At 38.3% G+C, this 16,342-nt stretch overlaps 1 protein-coding gene across 1 annotated transcript in view; it reads right to left on the reverse strand.

The window, feature by feature from the left end:
• Window positions 1-16,342, reverse strand: part of LOC135198175 (uncharacterized) — a 47,122-nt gene that overhangs the window by 5,147 nt on the left and 25,633 nt on the right. The window contains exons 4-9 of the mRNA XM_064225694.1: window positions 10,758-10,914; window positions 7,429-7,655; window positions 6,846-6,928; window positions 4,758-4,892; window positions 4,048-4,224; window positions 1,500-1,705 (exon numbers count right to left, since the gene is read on the reverse strand). Of these exons, the coding sequence (XP_064081764.1) occupies window positions 1,500-1,705; window positions 4,048-4,224; window positions 4,758-4,892; window positions 6,846-6,928; window positions 7,429-7,655; window positions 10,758-10,914 (985 nt within the window). The remainder of the gene's footprint in view (window positions 1-1,499; window positions 1,706-4,047; window positions 4,225-4,757; window positions 4,893-6,845; window positions 6,929-7,428; window positions 7,656-10,757; window positions 10,915-16,342) is intronic.

Consider the following 16,342-nt stretch of genomic DNA (forward strand, 5'->3'; position numbering starts at 1 on the left):
ACTAGAACTGCCAAACACCTGACGTCAGCAAAAAGCGGAGTTTCAACTTACATCGGCCTAACGCATTTCTAGCAGTAACTAAGCCCCGTCCACACGGCCGAGCTTTGCTCGACGAACTTTGTTCGATGTGACGTCAGAAGCGGAGAAACCGGGGCAAAGTTCTGACTTTTCTCGCTGTTTCTCCGCTTCTGACGTCAAATCGGACAAAGTTCGTCGACCAAAGCTCGACTAGGTTCCTTCAAGAGTGAAAATCTCATTGGCTGAACATACAAATATTTCCCCGTTCTCAAAACCGTCATGAGTGTAAAATGAAATTAAAACCTTTTTGGTCCTTGACTCACCCAACAAACTCTCGTTGACATGCAATTTTTTTTTCTTTTTTGACAGAATTTCTTAGAAAATAGGGATGAAGAGTTCTGACATTGCCTGGTCCCGCTCAGTTCTCTCCCACTGCAGTCGGAATGTTGAATTCTTTCCCTGCTACGTTTTTCTCCTGAGCCCTTAAATATCTATTATTCCCCCCGGCTGGACTAAATAAAAACACTATACGATACAAGCTACAAACTTTATTTTAGAAAAAAATGACGGAAAGGCAAGCTGATAAATGTTTCTAACTATATTCTTGATAAAAAAAAAAAAAAAAACTTCGCCGGAAGTTATATAAGCTAAGGAAACAACAGAGCACTGGTTCTGATTTTAAAAGATCGATAGATTTCATTTTCTCTCTTGAAAGCAAAAGTTTTTCGCATACTTCATTTTGGCAGGACTGCGTAGCTGCAAATATACATACACACACACACATACACACACACACACACACACACACACACATATATATATATATATATATATATATATATATATATATATATATATATTATATATATATACATATATATATATATATCATATATATATATATATATATCTATATATATATATAGATATATATATATACTATATATATATATATATATATATATATATATATATATATATATATATATATATATATATATATGTGTGTGTGTGTGTGTGTGTGTGTGTGTGTGTGTGTGTGTGTATGGATAGATGATAATTTATCTATAAGGAATTCTCCGTTAATCTGGTTACGTGAGTGTTTTGGCCCCCAAACTTCACCCTTTTCCAGCTCCATGCGAGCGATGGTGTTCATTGAACCACTGACGTCCCTTGCCGAGGTCTTAATCCATCTTTGGCTACAAGAGTTGCCGACTACGAAGAGTTGTGGTCTATCACCCATTTATGCGGCTTCTTCTCCATTACTATTTTTTCCTCTTTACTCCCTTACGGGTAACAGCATGACGGAAGTAAATCTTGCCTAACGTATCAACACACTTTATTTTCTCATGTTCATGATGGGTACTACAGCACTTACCTACAAAAACATTGCAAAATGTTCTCCCACTGCACAACTTGGATACATAACTCACTCAAGAAAACGCCATCTAGGTTTCCCGGAGGAGTCCGTAACAACCAACCTTTTTCTCGTCCAGGTCCGTGAGATCCTCCACGGAGTATCCCGTCATGTCCTTGGAGAGGGGTTCCGCCTCCATGAAGTAGTTGACGATACCGAACTGCAGTAAGGAAGCGAACACGAACACCGTACACGAAGACATCCAGACGTCAATGGCTTTGATGTACGACACCGGCGGAAGAGACGATTGGGACTGCTGGTTTTGAGTGGCTGTTTGGGTCATGAAAGACTGTCATTAATAAGGCATCACGTCAGATTACTGAAAGCGATTGCTATTAGGTGCCCTGTGTATGCGTACTAATTCTTATATCTAATTCATGATGATGATGATTAAGTCTGTACTGCTGTGAATCTCTAATATTTATGCATAATAATTAACAGAACAGCCAGACACACAAACACATATATATGTGTGAGACAGAAAGAGAAAAAACATTAAGAACTAAAAGGCGGGAACAGGCACATGAACACACATTAAGAAATGTCCCCCTGACAGAGCATGACTCTAGAGAGAAGCCGACAATAATCCCTCCCCTATTTATGCTTCATTTGTTAAATATCTGGAATCTGGATGGACCCGCCGTGAAGAAATACTCCGTAATATTACCCCTTCATACAACAACAAAGTCTTATCGGCATCATCTCGATTCCCCAAATAAAGTGTGTCACTTACCTATCTATATCTTGTGTGCGCTTATCCATTTCCTGAATATTTAGGCCCTACCTTCCAATGCATCTTTTATTCACCCCATCTATCCAACGCTTAAGGAATAATTAACTTCTTCCTAACACTCTTTTAACAGACCTGCCGTAGCCCATTCTTTCCACCTGGCCAAATTATTTCACAACTCTTGTTCATCCATTTACTCTCTCTAACCTTATATATATATATATATATATATATATATATATATTATATATATATATATATAATAACTATATATACATATATATAATTTAGTCTAAGCATATTCATACCAGCCATTTCTCAAGAGTTCCATAGTCTTAATCTATATAACCTGCGCGTCCATGAAGAAGAATTAGCGCATCAATCCCTTCATATATTTCCTTCCATCTTTCCATCCTCAGTTGCATTTGCGCTCAACTTCCCCCTCTTGTTCAGACTCACACTTTTCCCTTGGTTTCTGCAGTTTCTCTTCGCTACCCATACCAGTACCGTACCGTCTGCAAATATTTTCCGTTCGCATTCCATTCACGACTCCTGTCTTATCTCACAACTTTGAGCCTTCAGATACAGTGTATTCAAAGGCACTGCAGTGTCTACTGAATGACTGTTGAGCTGTTGGTCTAAGGAAAAATCCCACAAGTAGCAGGGGAATCTATAATTCTCCTAAAGCCAATTGCAATTATGCCTTAATTCCTATAAGAGTGCAGGAAAGGAAATGAATAATATACCTCACATAGCGTGTTAAGAATGGTATGATCACCAAAATAGCCTGGGGTTCACAGCACAAGTATTGATGTATGACATACATATATACAGCAAAATCCTTTTCCCCCTTGGAAGAGAATGATGTAAGGAGGATGCACCTCCTGGTTGTTCGACAAGTCTCTAGGAATAAGGATCCTAGCCCAACCATTTTTTTCTTGACCCTTGCAGACACTGTTACCCATCTGCAAAAAGGTGGCCTGTAAGCATTGCATCATTCCATCGAGGTGCTCTCTTTGTCTGACTGTGCCTTGCAATTGGCCAGTGGTTTCATCAGATCATGGTGCTTATTAATTAACAACTCTTGTTTATTAGCGTTCAACCACCGACAGACTTCCCACCCTACTTTGCTCAACTTTCCATGACCAGACAGGAAACGTTATGGTGAATGTGATAAACTGGCCTAGAAGAGGATATAGATGAAAGGGTGTGAGGCTGAAAGTGAGACACAGCAACAGATCGAAAGACTAGGTCAGAAGGTCTAGTTCCAACTGTCAACGTCATACTACCATCTCTTGAAGGTCAAAAGTAACATCCAGCCTAGAATAAATGACCGTAGTACCTTCAGTGTTGTGGATACTGACTTAGAGTAATTAAAAATGTAACAATGAGAACACAATGACGAAGAACCTGGGGACAATGACCTAGAGCTTGCAATGATGCAACAAAAAAGTATAGAAGCCTAGAATTAGTAATGACAACAATGCTGAGGCAGTACTGATACAAACACGAAGGACATTGACCCTATATTTAAAAATGCGATAACAGTAAAGCTGAGAACACTAACTTAAGATAGTCATGATGTAACGAAAAGAACGAATGCTAAAAGTGAGGAACAAGGCTAAAATCAATGATACTGTGTCAGCATTAGTAACGATAGTTACATCAAGAAAGCTATGAAACACTGAGGTCACTGACTAAAAGAGATGCTGACCTTACGTTAATAACGACGAAAATGTTAAGAATGAAGTCAATAATGACAGTAACACTGACCAAGAATCAGTAGTGATTTTCTACTGAAGACAATGACCCACAGGTATCAAAGACATAACACTGAGGACTGACATGGGTATTAATAGAATAATAGACTAAGAACACTGACCTAGAGTTAGTAAGGAGGTGACACCAAGGGTGACCCTGGCAGGAATAGCTTCGGGTTTAATCCAGAAGGAAATCCAAGACATGACGACTGTGATGGCAGAAGGAACGTAAGTATGGAAGAGATGATAGCCCAAGCGACGTCGTAGGTTGAACACCACTGCAAGGCAGGTGAAGTTACCTGCAAGTTAGATATGAAAGGCGTAATAATAAAAACATAAATATGGATTTATTTTATGAAAGTACTGCCAACTGTTACCCTAATAATGCTTAGTATTACTTCAAATAATAATCATCATCATCATCAAACATCATCATCATCATCACCCTACAAATGAATACCAAGAGCAAATGTGAAGTAACAAATATTATCCAAACGCTCATCAGCAACAGTAAACATCTGAAGGAGGCGTCATTTATGTGGCCAGATAACCCGAAATCAAAACCAATGAATTGTCAAACAGCAAGCACTCAAGTTCGCGCCAAAAAGTATTTCCCATGATTTTTCCTCTCTGGTTTCCCGGATTTCTATAATCTGAACTAAACTGACACCTCGAATAAAAGTCGCTCTTGCGTGATATCTTAACAAACATTCGGGAATTCAATTCTCCTCTGATGTGCATTAAGAAATACTGAATGTTTGGAGCAAAGATTGGTAGCAAGGTGCTCGTCGATGCCAGAAGAGGAGGCCAAGTGACATTCCCCTTTACTTACCCGTTGAGTAAGTGAGAGTGCAATCTTCTGTGTTGTTGCGGGAAATGTCCAGCTGAGGCAACTCGATATCGGGATTAACAACCAGTGGATCCGTCTCGTTCCATTTGAAAACCAGGTCATGAGTTGTGTGAGACACTGGAAAGAAGTAAAAGGATAATCATAATTGCGATAATAACAGTACGGTCTCACAGCAATGGGACACCTGTAAACCCTAGACCTATTATTTCAGTGGCTATATGTATTGTTAGACATTTGTCCAGTGACTCGGTGCTAACGCGTGAAGGACATTTTATTATATCTTTTTCTTGAATCACAAGTTACAATGGTTAATACTGTCATGGTTTTTAAGGAAGATTCTATTATTGTTGTGACGTTACATTGTTTATTGTCATGGTTTCTAAGGAAGATTCTATTATTGTTGTGACGCCACTTCACGGTCTTGACGAATAAAACAATTTAGCAGCCACAGCAAGTGACCCTGCATTTTCCTCGACCGATAGCAATTTAATTTGAGGTAGTTTGATCATTCTATGACTAAGCCAGTAACGTATTTTTGTCTCGACGCTTTCCGAGCGAGACAAAATAGCTACATTAAGACTTAGAGGGTTTCTTCCTGCATAGGGCAGGAAAGTGAACCCTCCTGCCAGCCCACGAGACCGTTGGCCAAGTTGGTATTCTTTAGACCTTGGTACTAGCGACTGATCGCGACAACGCCTTACGAGAAACTTTTCGACTTATTTCATGAAGATCATCCTTACAGAGAAAACATCAGAGAATTTCCCAAGGTTAAAACCACTTTAGCACTAAGGGGATGACGCCGACTAAAGAGCCAGACACTGAAAACAAAGTATAACTAATTGGTTGACTTAGTGCCGTCAAATGGAGTCATATCATCGATAACTATCGAAGCATGGCGTCTTACGTCTATCATATAGCATTATACGATAGTACAGATATTTGCATTTTTTAATTCTCCAAAAAGAATGTATATAGGTACATATGTATAATGGTTGAGAATACGCGCGCTGTGTGTATTAAACAACTTTAGGGGGTCAGAAAAACTACTAATAATGACGTATGTATGGTAGAACTGGGACTTCCGCCGATGAGGGCATTAATAAAATCGAGGCAAAGAAGATTCTTCAAAAAGATGTGGCTTGAAAGGAATAATATGGATGATGACCCTTTAATTCACGCCATGCGAATATTGATGAACTATAATGACTCTGTTTCGAGGTATATACGAAACCTTATCTCTGATAATACTGATGATATTGAGGAAGGAAAATGTGAACTGCAATTAAAGGTCAGAAACTCCAATTCCAATAGGATTGTGTTCTATAAAACTGTTAACCCAGATTTAGTCGTTCATGACATTTATACAAACCAATTATAAGACTTAATGAAATAGAACGTGTATCATGGACAAGAATGCGGTTGAGTGCTCATTCATTGGCAGTTGAGACAGGTCGGTGGAACAGAAGAGGTAGGGGCCGTCTGCCGATGGATGAGAGGTTGTGTTCATGCGGTGAGGTCCAGACAGAGACTCATGTCATTGAAAATTGTCCACTTTCGTTATAGATCAGGCAGACGTATAACGTTACCACAGCTTTAGACTTGCTAGTAACCAGAACCGATTATGATGTAGTAAGTAAAATTGTACATAAGCTTCTTTCCTTGTATTGAATGTAACACGTTATTATAATGTGTAAAATGTAATTACAGGAACTTGTTGATGGCGTATGGTTAAATTGGTTTTGTTTTAGTTTTAGTACAATATATGTGTAATTGAAATTCATTTAGTCTGTATAAGAGATTGTACAAAATCTACTGTACTTAATTTTGTAATTTGGACCAAATACTCTTTTGTAAAATCCATATTATTTTGTATTGTGGTCAATAAAAATATCTATCTATCTATCTATGTCAGAAACCGCTTACTCCTATGTGTATGTACGTCAACTTGTATACATGTATATGAAAACCAGAAACAGGGCTAAGTACTACAGACGTTTAACAAACAATACACATGCACGCACTTGGAGGTACGCCAACATAAATTCAACTACGCGTATAATAACAACTCACAGCTTTCGATCATCATGGAGCATATCTGGGTGTCGTGTGGATATGCTTCGAACTTCATTGCGCATGACAAAACCAGCGTCAGCCTGAAAACGAAAGAATTCCATCATGGAGGGAAGGCGAGAAGAGCTAGTGTGGTGCTTCATGAAAAGGGAAACGACAGCAGAAAAATAAGGTTGTATTAACACAAAATCATCATTAGAGGTTACTTGGCATATTTACAGAAAAACATCTATTAATTACGATCGTCATGGCAACGTTACATGAGCACTTTTTCGGGTATCTTTACGCCAAGGAACCAACATCGGGGACCAAACTTGAATCACGCCGCCTGCTCGTATTGTGTCAGATCCTTCACAGAGATGAGAGGCAGTGTCAAGATGTTGGCCACTTGCAAATTCTGGGGCAAGATGCCACAAGGTGGCAGTCACCGCAATCTCTTTTAATTCCTGGTGATTCAAAATGATGAGTTGCAAAACTCAGTGCATACATATTGCTCTTGTCATCGTACTACCCTTGCCTTCTTTGGTCACTTTTATAATCGGTTTTACTGTCTTTGAACAGAAGAATAACTTTCAGAACCTACTTAGCCATGTAAAGGAGAGTCTTGTCATGGTAGAGCCAGAGGTAGTGGTTGGGCACGGACATCTCGTGGAAGGTGACCCTCTTGGCGTTCTTGAAGAAGCAATCAGGTCGCCAGATGTTGTGCAGCCACTCGACGTCTAAGATGCGGTATTCCTCCGTCATGTTCTCTGGAAGTCGAAGGCGATGGTCGCGCCAACTCTGAGCTAAGAAGATATCTGCCACGTAGGTCTGTTGATTGAGAGAATCGAAGAAGGTGCAGGGCAAGATTTATGGATGCTTATTTGCTCGAATGCAAAAAAAAAAAAAAAAAAAATGCAGTGCCAGGACATTAACAATGTAGACAGGATTTGAAATTAAGATTCACGTACCAAAATAAAAATCTTGCTTCGACGGACTCTTACCTTTAACATGAATTATATGGAATAAAACCGTCAAAAGTACTTAATTTGCGCTTGCATTGCTGACTTCTCTAGTTGTATCACAACTGCTATGTTATGTTATTAAGTAACATTTACGTAAAAACATCATACTTACAAACACACACACACACACACATATATATATATATATATATATATATATATATATAATATATTATATATATATATATATATATACGTACATATATATATATATATATATATATATATATATATTATATATATATGTGTGTATAGTGTGTGTGTGTATGTGTGTGTGTGTGTGTGTGCGTGTGAGTGTGTGTATCGAGTAATTGATAAGGGAAGCGCAGTCTTGATTTAAACAAGGGAGTTTGGGTGTAGAGCAATAGTTGGTTATGACAGTTATCTCAGGGTTTTATTTTTTTAGCAAAGGAAAAAGAGAAATGTGGTTAACACGAGCGCAGCAACAGATGAAATTATAATGAAAAGAGAAGCAATATGGAGGGTGTCTAGTTTGTATAGTCTATATACTCCGCATATAAAAGGCAATTTCTGCCTGTTTGTTTGTTCGTTATGCACGCCCAGACTGTGAAAACTAGGGCTGCCCAATTTTACCTTAGACTCCCCCCCCCCCCCCCCCCAACAAGAAAGGTTTTAGTTAAAATCAGAAATTCGAGGGCCGTTTCTAATAGGGTCATAACCCCCTTCTTCATACCCCCTCATTTTTTTTACAACTTTCGGAGTTGACAGCTAGGGCTATCAAATTTTTACCATACACTACACTACCCCCAGGAAGGTTTTAGTCAAAATCCGAAATTCGACCGTCGTTTCTATTGGTCATAAACTCCTCTTTTTCATAACCCCTCATTTTTGTATACCTCTGATGACCCGTCCGTACAGCTGCTAGTACAGAACATGAGTTGTCGAGAGCGATTAAGTGTTTATGATAGAAATATAAAACGAGTTACAATATGGTGTAGGCTAAAAGCGTCAGAGGAAGGACGTTAGTCATGTCCACAAATGGGATAAGAAACTGAATAATGAATGAATGGAGTGGAGAAACAAATCCACAGTTACGTATGCGTACTACACATATTTAAAGATAAATCTGAATAGATAGCTTTCGGGAATCTGTTCGGTTCACTTTTCGATTGACAGGTGTGGCGGGGGGGAATCGAACAGATCCCCGAAAGCTATCTATTTAGATTTATCTTTAAATATTTGTACACATACATAACTGCGGATTTGTTTCGCCATTTAAAGACTCATTCTACTATGAGTATTTTCTTATTAATGAAAGGAGTGAAAAATGGTCTGTGCGTACAGATAAAGCAACCCCAATTGGGTATAGTTTAGAAAAGAAGTAGAATTTAACGAAAGTGCTTGTAAGAAGAGGAAGATGAGAGAAAAGGTGAGCTTGAGTTAAGTTACACTGGAAAAGGAAACCCTAGAAATAGGTACAATACGTAAGTGTTAATATGGTCAGTGGTGGAAAGTAAGCGGTAATATAAAAGAAACCTTGAGCGACAAGAGTAAGAAACTGTCTGATATAAGCAAAAGACAGGAGATAAATAAACAAATTATTGGTTATGAGCGAACGCTTCCAGAGGCCTCCTGACTTTGGCGGTAACCTTCAGAAATGGCTTCGCTGTCTGTTGAAATGCTTCGCAGACCGATGATGGATTCCGTGCTCGCTCAAGGGAGAGAATCCTCACTTTTGGCGGCGATGAGAAAACATTCAACGTAAATATCCAGACATTCAACTTGACCTTTCTTAGCGACAGATGAGGTAAAATGTTCCTTTGCATAACCGCAGTTCATCTTTGGATAATCACTAAACTGAGTCATAGGTGTAAATACGGGGTTGCACGGGCCCCCTACGCCATTTGAAACTGGTGCCCCTCTCCATTTTGAGTTCATGAAGCTTGTATTAAAAGCCTAAGCTTCATTTGCATATTATTAATAAATATTATTAATAAAGTTTTATACATCAAGTTTGGCTCTTTTTTTTTTCATACGAAGATAAGTCGAGTTTTACTATATTAACTGTAAGGAATAAATAAATTTTCTGTCTTTTATATAAAAACGTGATTCACAAATTGGTTAGCTTAAATATTTTAAAACACCCTTAATATCTTTCCATGTGGCTTACAAAAAAAAAAGAAGAAAAAAAAAGAATAAGTATTATAATTTGTGAATGCCCAATGCCCACCCATATTCAGCTGTGCCCCGCAGGTGGCCGCCCATTAATAGACTCCTAGTTACGCCTATGCCTGAGTGAGTCTCAAGTAACCCATTTTTGGAAGCTTGTTTCAAGAACACCTACAGAAAATGAATTAGAAAACGCAATTCGATGTAGAACGTAGAAATGACATTAGTGTCAACTACAGCTTCCCAATATGCGGGTTTCCCCAAAATGCAAAATCTTGTTTCATTATAATTATACGATGTGGGTGAAGCTGTAATAAGCATTGTTATGTTGATTGGTCAACCATTCATATCCGTATCGATCAGTGATGCATAAATTGAATAGGATTCTTTACTGACAGAATAACATCATAAACATTATCGGTTTATTGAAGGTTTTTTTTTAGTTTTTTTGTAAAAGAAAGCTCTTTGTCTGTTCGTCCGCACTTTTTCTATCCGCCCTCAGATCTTCGAAACTACTGAGGCTTAGAGGGCTGCAAACTGATGTATTGATCGTTCACCATCAAACATACCAAATTACAGCGCTCTACCTTCAGTAATTTTTATTTTATTAGAGGTTAAAGCTAGCCGTGATCGTTCGTCTGGCACCGCAATAGGTGCCAACGAGCGTTTCATACAGCATTGTAGGCTATACAGAAACTCGATTGCACCGAAGTTTCTCCCAAGTGTGCCACAAAAGTCAGAGCAATCGAGAAGGGAAGGGTAAGAGAGACTGTCTCACCATCGACTCTTCGTTGATGGAATCCACCGACAGAACTGTGACGTGGAAATAGACGATCGTCGCGTGCCCCTCGTACTTCGGCGGCCGATTCTTGTCGTACTGTTTCAGATCTCGGGGCAGAATGTCATGAAGGACTAGACCCGTCTGCGCCCGTACTCTGAAATTCATAATAATAATAATAATAATAATAATAATAATAATAATAAACAAGCACTAAAAACTTTTAATTGTCTGCTATTCATATAAACAAAATACTAAATACATCTACTCTTATATAGATATGCCTAGTTAAGTTTCAAAGATTAATATGCATTTTACAAATTCCGTCAACTCATAACCAGCCATTGTATACACCTGCATCACTGAAAATGAATTCGATACAAGCTTGACAGATTCAGTTTAGTCTCCAATGATTCATTATTGAAAGGAATGACAAATGGTCGATTCGTGCTGATAAACCAACCCCAAGTTGGTTTATCAGTTGGTTTACCATACGCAAGCACCTGTGGTGCTTGCGTATGGTAACACTGCGTCTCGGGCTTTAGATAGTTACATTCAGCTTATATTCAACAATAATATTCCTATTTTGAATATTAACGGTGTAATTCGCATACAGTAAATTACTAAAACATTTTTCAGTTGCAAATGTACACCCAGATATCTTTTTATTTATCTAAAACATACACATAGCGTAACTATCTAAAGCTCGGGACGCACTGTTACCATACGCAAACACCACAGGTGGGTGGACAGATGGAAAAAAAACAGAGTATAGTGAAAGTGCTTACGAAAAGAGGAGAAAGATGAAAGAAAAGGTGAGCTTGAGTTAGGTTATACTGGAAAATGGAACCCTGGAATAAGGCACAAAAGAGGGTAAAGAGTAAACCGATTTGCAAGTCGATGCTTGGGCAGCAGCTTGAATCAGTGTGACTGTCTGTTACGTCAGTCCCCGAGGAGTTCGGCTCCTCTGCTTGATGTAAATCTCAAATAATAAGCTAATCCCATTGGAGAATGGTAATGGGTTTATGACGTAGTACATAATACAGTTTTCAGTGAGCTGATTAAGTTATATGTTTTCCATTACACTCCGCTTAATGCCGGGGCTGCATCGCATACATCATCATCATCATTAACGTTTCGTCAGATTTTCTCTTGACTGGATTACTAGCGCAGCGAGTCCTCTCCTTTCGCTTTTGTCTTGTTCTCCTTCCTGGGTCAAATCCCATTTGCCCTACATCCTCACTGACGCCCTTTTCCCTTGATTTCCTGCCTTCCTGAAGTCTCCGACTTCCTCCTGCCTTCTCCTGTTTTCTAACTGCCGCTCGCCGTTGCGTGTCTTTGCAATTGCTGCAAGTCTTTGTAACGGTCTCTTTCAGTGTTAGGAAACTTTGCAGGGCAGCCAGTCTGCGGTACTTACTTCAAATAGCACGTATAGGACGGCGTAAGGCGTTGTCTATGGAAATGTCATTACTACATAGCTCTGAACTTAACAGAATTAAACTTCAATGATCTTTCCCCGGTATCGTGCCTTGCCTTGCGATGTTGACACCGCAGGAGAGAGAGAGAGAGAGAGAGAGAGAGAGAGAGAAGAGAGAGGAGCACAGAACATTAACTTGAGAAACGAAAATAACACATGACTGCATAACTGGACTTCTGTTTAAGTTCTTATGTATACTGAACGGCCACAAACAAGATTCTCTGGTTGATCGCTTACCTACCCCTTTTGGAACTCTGTGAGACCAACAACCAAAAATAGCAGAAGTACTGAACTAGATACTATAACATGTTCGCATAGTGCAAGAGAAATTCAATATTTTGGGATCAACAGGAGTTCTGCAGTTCTAGTTAGCTGCGTGGATGGCAAAATGGAAAACAAAAGTCAATGACTCTTAGATGAGCAATGAAACCAGGAGAGCATTTTGTTCTCTTCATGACATGGTTACCATTTCATGTGGAATTCGTAAAGTTGACCCGGTTACATGCAGCAAATTTCAGAAGCTCTTAGTTCAGAAAATAACCCAGACGGAAGGTTCGTTGGATGGAAGTTATTTTTAAAATGTTGTCTCCATGGCAACACCCAGGTACTAGGGATGAGACACGAGAGAAGAACAGCTCACGTCACAGTTGCATAAAAACTCTATATATATGCGCATTATACGTATAACTGCCCTAATGGCTCACATACTCATGCCTGACCCGGCCCGCACCTGTCTCTTACAAAAAATAAGCAAAATGATACATGAAAATAAACAATAATAAAAATAGCAAGATACACTGGAGTGATAGGTTGTAATATTTAGGCCCAGGAATCACCAGAGCCAGCGTATATCAAGCAGGTCATTTTAATAATGACTAAAAGGCAGGTTACTGTCTATATTATTACGATGACTTTATAGCTGATAAATTCAGTATAAAATAATGATACATATTACTAGTTTATTTATTTATTTATTTTTCTAAACACTTCCCAGTCACGCCGTAACGTGACTTCCGAAGAATGAACGAATCTAACAACAAATTAGGCGCTACAACGAAGAAGACAAAAACGAGTTGGTTGACAATGGATGTATTCTTTCACTACTAAATGTGCGTTTTACTTTTCCTCTCTCCTTCATTCTCAGAGGGATTTAAAGCAGCCACTTCCGAACATCATCATGCGTCATTCTGTGGACTAACACTAGAGACACCACTGAACCATCGCCATCTTGAAGCCGCTGGCTGTGTGTTTTAGAGGAAATGAATTAGCATCTGGGAAGCTAATATTCCGGGGAATACCGTATGACTCGAGAATTCATGAATCTGCTAACATAAAAAAAAATAATAATAAACGCATCGGAGCACATACGGAAATATAATCATCTGTCTCTTGGACCACAACTGATCCATCCAACAATGTTAACTGAAATCCGTCTCATAACTGTTCGAGATATGTAATGAAAAGGCAGACAATGTTTTATGAATAGATAGATAACGTAACCTCTGACCAGTTTCGTAAATGGAAATATAAAAAGCGAGAACTAAACAAATGACCAATAATCAGCTCACCGGAGTCTGTAAGTACTGTGGAACTATAACCTTACTGTAGCTACTGACTGGCTAAAGAAGTGGTGTTTCTAAGAGCAACAGTTACGTTCTTTGTACCACTAATCTTATTGACGCGGATCTTCCTCGGAGCCCATAAAAGTTAGGATCAGCGTAAGAAACAAACTTTCAGCTGTTCTTTTGTTGGTCAGTAAAACAAACGTGCGATCACATACACACAAACACGCAATATGCTGTTTACTCAATCACATGATATTCTTTAGAATATATATGAACGATACGACTGGGTCTTTGCATGTTAATGTTTTATAGTTGCTATTTAGAATACCAAGGGCAGCAGGATGCCAAATTATTATTATTTCGGTAGAAGAAACCTATTCACATGGAACAAGAACTCCAAATGGGCCATTAACTTGAAATTCAAACTTCCAAAGATTGTTGGTTTCAACCTCCCAATGCAGACTCCACATTCTGGCATATATTCTTACACATACACTGCAACGATACTCTATATACGTAATATGAAAGGTCCTAAGAGAAATAGCGGTCCTGCTCGTGTGTGTGTGTGTTTTTTTTTTTCCTCTTTGTAAACTATAAATTCAGGTTAAAGCTTAGTAAATTCATATTTAATTTCTAACTGATCATTATTGCATTTAATGTTATCAGGTCATATTATGATTGTGTTAACATCATTTCACAAGTTTATCAATCTACATAAAAAATATATAAACATCCACGCCAATACAATCATGCAATTTTTTTTATAAATACATATGAGTTAACTAGCAACTGGAAGAAATCTATATCAAGTTATTAGAACTGATTAAAAACTCGAGCAGTTCTCGAATACTACTTGGCGCGCTTGCGCACAAACACTAGACTGAACCACTGAATGAAACGCCAAAGCGTTCACAATGCACCTCTGCCTGTTCCTTCATGTAAAAAGTGAATTGAATTAAAATGAAATGAAACTGCAAAGGTCAAGAGAAACTTCAATTCCCTGAGCAGACCTTTCGGAAGTAGGTCAAGCTAAAAAAAACGACCCACTCAGTCTTTGTTCTTTCTCCCTGAAATCTCGGATACAATGGCTGCGAGAGAGAGAGAGAGAGAGAGAGAGAGAGAAGAGAGAGAGAGAGTCCAGTCAGCTTTTGCTGAATTTGTACTACTTCACAATGCAGCAAAGGTTGTATTAAAAGAAGTCTTATTAGCGCATTAACACGTGAGAGATATAGTAAAAATATATAAATAGATTACTCCAAATACACGCCAGCCATTATAGGTCAACATGAAATCTTATTCGCCAGAAATGGCAATTGATAAAGAAGAAAGAGAAGTAAATAAAAAGACTAACTTCATTTTGTAAGACTAATAAATTTCTTGCCTAACTCTGAACCGCAGTATGACCTTGTACGATAGGCCATTCACTCCCTCGCCCCCCCCCCCCTCTCTTAAAACTCCATTTTCTTTAACCTGAGACGGCAACATCTTGCACTCCGAGATAAGCTGCTATGGTATATTTGTCACTATTATCATTATTATACTATTATTATTATTATATATATTAAGACTTTTTTTTCTAATATAACAAGGCTTGGTCCGACCTCCAGCTTACTCGAAACGCGTGCCAGAATTTCCCTTCACCCATAACTTTTAACGTAAATTAAAACATGCTAAAATCTACAGTCAAATAGAGCCTTGTTTCACCAACGAAAATTAAAATAAATTCTCTATATGTTATTAGAAATAATTTTTCTATACGGTACAACATGCAAATTATATATTTTTTTACATTTTCGTTCAAATAAATAAATTCAAAATATCCTATCCTAAAATTCCTGTCTTTAATTCAATGAGAAACACCTTTTTCAGACATTTTCAGGCTCTTCTATAGACCCTCCCTACCCCCGCCCCGAACAAGAACAACCACTCACCAAACTAGTTTGTAGGCTTACTCCCGGAGTAAGCGAAAAAGATTTTCCAAGTTGACTTTTCTGTTAATATATATATTATGCATAATGAAGTGGGGAATATTTCATCATTCTTCCTTTATTCCTCTTAGAAATCGAAAAAGCTTCAAACGGCAACTCTGGCGGGGCCCAATTTGATCAAATTGGACAAATAGGCATAAAACCGGCCCTGCCTCCATTATTATTGATTCCTGTTAAGTAACAGTAATGATTTGATTCGATTTATGAATGTTTGGTCAGATGACCTGGCACTGGAAATCACAATATTATTTGTTGTGCCTATTAAGCCTATTACCAATTAGCCTAAATACTGTCCTAGTTCACTCAGTGATAAATATGGGTTTCATTAAACTTAAGGTCCACATATATAGGTTCTAATGTAGGTTACCTTGTTATTTATAACCTATTTAATGCCACTCTGATAAACCAATAAATTTGTTTTATAACCTGGTCAGTAGTATGCCAGATTTGGTTTTTATCAATACCTTACCACATGAATTTTGATGATAAACAACATTTGCAAAGCGTTCTATTTTGCCCTAAATATACTTTTTTCTCAGCATGTTGCTTTGATAG

The sequence above is a fragment of the Macrobrachium nipponense genome, chromosome 21 (genome assembly GCF_015104395.2).
Source record: "Macrobrachium nipponense isolate FS-2020 chromosome 21, ASM1510439v2, whole genome shotgun sequence".
In the NCBI taxonomy this organism is placed as follows: Eukaryota; Metazoa; Arthropoda; class Malacostraca; order Decapoda; family Palaemonidae; genus Macrobrachium; species Macrobrachium nipponense.